The following is a 6,000-nucleotide window of genomic DNA, read 5'->3' as shown; positions in this document are numbered from 1 at the left end:
TATTGTTTTTTTGGTGCATTTTGGAATGAAGGTTAACCTCCTTTTATAGCAAACTTGAACTTGGCCATCAAGTGTAACTTGACCATCAAGCACAACTTGACCACCAAGCACAACTTAGCCATCAATCACAAAATCACCCTACACCTTAATTTCCACATGTTAATCCCATATTAATCCCTAATTAATCAGTGTTTAACCCATAAAATTACATGTGCCTCTATACAATTGATCTCTGAAAACATTACGGAGCAAAAAAACCCTAACCCAAACCGTCGCTCCTACACCCACACCATTAACACCGCCCATTATTGCCTCCGACGCCTTTGATAAACCTCGCCGCCACAGCAGATTTAATCGCTGCAATTTTACGCACAAAACGGCACTAATTTTGTATAATATTTCCAGTACACAGAAACTCGTCGGCACGTTTTCCAGTTAAGGTTTTTCGATTTTGGGCGACCTTTTATATACTACGAAGTAATAAGTAGCGTGCTTAAAGCAGGTATGATTTTAATTGTGTTGAATCCATGTTATAATTGAACCCATATGATATTCAATTTTTTTTTTTTTTTTTTTTTAAAAAAAGCAAGAAGGACTTATATTAAACAATCACGAATAGTACATGGTTGACTGGGCAACCTTAACAACACGATACATCACGAAAGAAATAGAGAAAACAAATTACACCGCCCTAAGCTAATTGCAAAGATTGCAACTAACAAAAGGAGAAAAAAAACTAAGGGTGTGAGAACCATTGAAGCCAATCCATAATATGACCCTTGCAATGTCGTGAAATCCAATCGTATGAAAGAACTTGAACCTCGTTAAATAAAGATGGTACCGTCTCGAGCTTATTCTTGAACACCTTTGCATTTCTATTCTTCCATAGAATGTAGCAAACCACCCAACAAACCGCTTGCCATTGGTTCCTTTTGTGATCATGTGCTACGTAGCCGAAGGTACCATTAAAAATATCCTCATACCCGAATAAAGCCGAATTATACCCCCACCATTTAAGGACTTTAGCCCATATGTCTTTTGCCATTTGACAAGAAAAAAGTATATGCTCCACCGTCTCAATGTTACCATCACAAATCGGACATCTCACGCTGTTCAAATCGATGCCCCGTTTATCTAACTCGAACCTTACCGGTAGACGACCTAATCTCGCCCGCCAAATAAACACCTCTACTTTTTTTGGAACCAAACCATTTCGCAACGACTCAATTGAATTAACCGCACGTGGTAGGATGACTTTGTCCACTAGAACCGAACAGTCTTTGACCGTATATGTACCCTTCGAATTGAGATTCCAGTTCCAACAGTCTTTTTTATCTTCGACCAGCTGCAAGTTTCGAACAGTATCTCGCAACTCAATTAGTTCACTATTCGTTCGGCCCATAGGTGGATAGGCCCAATTGCTGAGCCCATCTCCCTTAAATTCTTCAATTTTGTTACTGATGTTGATATCTTTGTCAATCTCGAGCCTGTATAATCTTTTGAATCTGTCTTTGAAGCTTGCGTTCCCCACCTAAATGTCATTCCAAAAAGAGGTGCTGTTCCCGTCCCCGATCAAGCGTATGAACGACTTAGAGAAAGAAATCCCTAATCCGTCCACATGTTTTCCTGCAACACAAATAGAATTCCAAAGGCTAGCGTTTGATTTCCGAACAAGCCTGTTTCCAAGCACAAGACCACCATTAGAACCATAAATGCTACTAATTACGGTGACCCACAAAGTGTTAGTTTCGGTTTTAAACCTCCACCACCACTTACAAAGAAGAGCTAAATTTTTACTTTTTAAGGACATGATATTTAAACCTCCTTTTTTGTGAGGAAGAAGGATTTTTTCCCACTTAACCCATGACATTTTAGAGTTAGAACCCGTCCCGCCCCAAAAAAAATTCCGTCTCACACTCTCGAGAGAATTTAGCACACAAGTGGGGGCACGAAAGAGCGAGAAGTAATACAGAGGTAGGCTAGAGAGAACCGACTTAAGTAAAGTTAACCGTCCACCGAATGAAATCATTTTTGCTCTCCAATCCGCTAACCTCTTGTTAAATTTCTCGATCACCCGGGACCAATCATTCAATTTTTCATCTTATTACCCACGGGAATACTCAAATACATGAAAGGCAATCGACCGGCAAGACACGAACACCAAGACGCAAGAGCTTCCATGTTATCATTACTAATGCCTATCCCAAATAATTGACTTTTATTATAATTAACCTTCAACCCCAAAGCCCGTTCAAAGCATTCCAACAAGTACATTAAATTTCGTGTATTACGTCTACTCCATTCGCCAAAAAAATCATATCATCCGCATATTGTAAATAAGAAATGACGACTTTATCTTTACCCACCTCCACCCCTTTATACATCCCTCTCTCAACCGCCATTTATGAACTTTCGGGTTGTTGAGCTCAGATCGGTAGTAATAAGCATGAATTATGAATTATTGAATACCCATAAGAGATTTCAAACAAACGGGTAGCAATAAAAGATCTAAAGATTATTAAAAGAAATATAAGATCTAAAGATTATTAAAAGAAATATAATGAAAAAATAACACCTGACAGATCAAGAACAGCAAATTTGATGAGTTGATTTTAACATAGAGACAAACTTGAGTTGATTTGATGGTAGATCGGAGTTTTTGATTCACAAACAGGAAGGTGTGTCTCTACAATACCGAGTACATTAATTTGATATAGGGATGATTCCGATGATATATTGGATAACGATTGATTGTTATTTGATTTGAAGGGAGGTCTCATTAAAAATGAGGATTATTGGACACAAATTATGCAGCTTCTCAACGAAATGAAATTGATGTTCTCATAAAGAAAACATTTGATCGGATTCCGAATTGGAAAGAATAGATCAGAAGCTAAGAAAGCAGTTCCACCCATATGATATTCAAATCCATTGAATATGATTTGTATGATTTCCGTTATATTGATTGAATCCCTTATTTTCCGTTATATTGATTGAATCCCTTATTTTCGTTGTATGATTTCCGTTATCGCAACCCAAATCAACTTTATGATCAATTAACCTGAAGATACTATCGTGCAAACATCAGTTACACCAAGCTCTTCTTGCCCTTCAAACTTTTCTTGCTCTCCAAATCCACCTTGCTCTCCAAATTAACATGTAGAACCTTCCAGAATTCAGGATACTTTAAATTAATATCTAATAAAAACTCCATAACCAAATAACCGAATTATATATGTATATATTAAATTCGAATTAAGAACACTATAAATTTCTAGGTCCATAAGTGTAGAGGCGGGGTAGAATTCAGAATTAGTGGGGCTTGATCTTTAACGATATTGTATCTATAAATATTACTCCTAGTATCTTATACTTTAAAACGACAAACAAAATCATATAATCAAAAAGTGAAATGCATAAGTAACTAGAATAATTATGTTAACTAAGTTTAAGAAATCTATCTCAGTGTGAACTACAGTAGTACAGTACGTAATAAGCAAGAGGGGGCAGCAGTGGCGGTACCAGGTTTTTTTTTCATCGGGGGAAAAAAAAAAATTAAAATTGTAGCAAATTTTTTGGTCAAAATATGGAGGTTTTGGGGCAAAAAATGAAGTTTTTTAGGCAAATTATGGAGGTTTGAAGGCAAAATTTGAAGGTTTTGGGGTAAAATTTGGAGATTTTTGGGAAAAATTTGAAGGTTTTAAGACAAATTATGTATGTTTTTGGGCAAAAAAAAATTCACCGGGGCAAAGTCGAAAAATCCAAAACTTTTACACTGAAAATTGTAAATTCACGGGGGCACCTGCCCCCGCTTGTCCCTCCATAAAATCGCCCCTGAGGGCCAGCCTTCCTCAAGCTCCACTCCTTTCTAAGTAGTACTACTATAAATAAACCACTTAATATTTGGGTTTATTTATATGTTTCTAGTTTTACACTTTTTAAAACACACTAATGCCATGTTTATCATTACCTCATAAACACAACCATGCAAGCTAAAATCTTGACTAAAACCCAAATTTGGGTCTCCCCATATGACCCGGTCCGACTCCGACCCACTTCTTCATCACCCATGAATGTCAAATCCCACAGCACACTCACCGTAAAAATGTCCACAGTCGCAGTCCCGAAACGTGAAACGGACCCTAAAAAACGGGTTGTGATTACGGGTATGGGAGTGGTATCTGTATTTTGGAACGATGTGGAGACGTACTATGAGAAACTTTTAGCAGGGAAAAGTGGAATCGGGTTGTGTTAAAATATTATAATGTTTTTCTAGATTAATATAGATTAGTCTAGAATTAGTAAGTTGTAACGACCCTAGAATCTCCAACATTTATTTATTAATAATTATTATTATTAATACGTGTGATTAAACGAATGTACGTTATTACATTTACATGTTGCCATGATTGCCCGAACTTGACTTTAATGGCCCGAAACGTCTTTGTGACACCCGGAACTTTCACGAATAATATTTTTAGATATTATTTACATTCATGATTAAATTTATTAATCATTTTAATTAACTAAGGCTATTAGTTAGTTACTTGGGCTTTAATTGATTTAACTTGTGATTTATTTGAACTTGGGCTTTGATTAGTTAATGGACTCATGAATTAAGACTTGTAAGCCCACCCTACCTTTAAGTGGGCTTAGTTAGCCCACTCTTTCAAAGTGTAAGTATCAATTAAATGGTGACTAGTTAGTTTGTAAGGATTGAAATCTAGTTATGTCTTAATCCCCATGCACATACATCTAATATCCAACTTTTGTAAAGCTTTACATGTAAGTGACTAGAGTGTAATCTCCTTCCCTTGTTCCCATCCTAAGCCGCCGGCACCCCTTGTCTAAAGGGATTCAAAAATCTTATTTTTACTCACTTGTTCACTTGCTCACTCATTTCTCAAAAACACACACACAAAAACACTTTCAAGTTTCTCTCTTTTCTCTCTTGCTTTTCTCTCAAATCTAGTAAGTAGCAAGATAACTTTTCTCTCCTTTTTACTTCTAAAAACCGAAATCTACATCTTCATCATCATCATTCTTTTATTTAAATGTTACTTGTCTTTGATTACTAGTTATTTAAATCATGTTGTTGTTACTTACTTTGTAGTTTCTTGTTACTTAATTACTAGCTTTCAAGAATCAAACTTACTAGTTTGAATTCTTCATAATATCTTGTGTTTTCAAGAACAAACAAGAACTAAGCTTACTAGTTTATGTTCTACATATGTTGCATCAAAAGATTTAAGTTCATGGGTTTATAAAATCATACTTGTAAGTCATGGAAGTAAACTTAAAGTTTACTTTACTTAAAGATCAACTTTGGTTGAATCTTTAAAAAGTATGAACAACCATGAATCTTTTTCTTGTTTATTTAAGTTTACTTCTTCAATTTATGCACTTTAATTTCATGTAGTTAGTTATATGGTCAAGTACTACAAGTTAGTCTTGATCTCATATCTCTTGAACAAATTAAGTTAACTTTGAAAGTTCAAGAACACACAAATAAGTTTTCTTTAAATATAACTTTGGATCTAGACTTTTGAGTCTTGGATCTTCAAGATCAAACTAAGAACTATGTTCTACTACTTATGATCTTGATTAGTTAGTTAACTTTCAAGTTTATAGTTCATGTAAGTGTCAAACCTAAGACTTTGATGTAACTTTGGTTCATCAAACTACATGCAACTCTTAAGTGAGTTGTGCTTCATGTCTTAGACTTGCACTAGTGTTATGATGGTCAAGACTTGGTTAAGATGATGTAACCACATCCATGAGTTGTACACTTGAAGCTATATGCATCAAGGATGAGAACCATGATGAACATCAAGCACCAAGACCACCGGAACCCTTTTAAACTCACTGCTTCTGTCCAAAACCTACTGACCTGATGCTTCTGGAACAGACCAGTAGACCTGGGCTGTTCTAACCTTGATTTTTAGATAGAACTATTCGAGTAGATAACTTTTCATATAGGACTCGTCTTAATCCGAGTTA

At 35.7% G+C, this 6,000-nt stretch overlaps 1 protein-coding gene and 1 pseudogene across 1 annotated transcript; one reads left to right on the top strand and one right to left on the bottom strand.

The window, feature by feature from the left end:
- Positions 1 to 736: 736 nt before the first annotated feature.
- LOC139842305 (uncharacterized) lies at positions 737 to 2,402 on the bottom strand. Its single transcript, XM_071832458.1, has 2 exons — positions 2,367 to 2,402; positions 737 to 1,531 (listed from the first exon to the last, which is right to left on the bottom strand). The coding sequence occupies exons 1-2, from the start codon at positions 2,400 to 2,402 to the stop codon at positions 737 to 739; spliced, it is 831 nt and encodes a 276-aa protein (XP_071688559.1).
- Positions 2,403 to 3,985: 1,583 nt separating this feature from the next.
- Positions 3,986 to 6,000, top strand: part of LOC139842304 (3-oxoacyl-[acyl-carrier-protein] synthase I, chloroplastic-like) — a 37,462-nt pseudogene continuing 35,447 nt past the window's right edge.

The sequence above is a fragment of the Rutidosis leptorrhynchoides genome, chromosome 4 (genome assembly GCF_046630445.1).
Source record: "Rutidosis leptorrhynchoides isolate AG116_Rl617_1_P2 chromosome 4, CSIRO_AGI_Rlap_v1, whole genome shotgun sequence".
Classification (NCBI taxonomy): domain Eukaryota; kingdom Viridiplantae; phylum Streptophyta; class Magnoliopsida; order Asterales; family Asteraceae; genus Rutidosis; species Rutidosis leptorrhynchoides.
The sequence above is the reverse complement of the archived record's forward strand: the minus strand, read 5'-3'. Positions and strand labels throughout refer to the sequence as shown.

What these genes read in the sequence shown, in the direction of transcription:
- LOC139842305 (XM_071832458.1), bottom strand. Translation starts at nt 2,402, where the DNA reads ATGGCGGTTGAGAGAGGGATGTATAAAGGGGTGGAG. An exon ending in GGATGTATAAAGGGGTGGAG is followed by an intron (nt 1,532 to 2,366) that starts GTGGGTAAAGAT and finishes AATGACATTTAG; the next exon opens with GTGGGGAACGCAAGCTTCAA.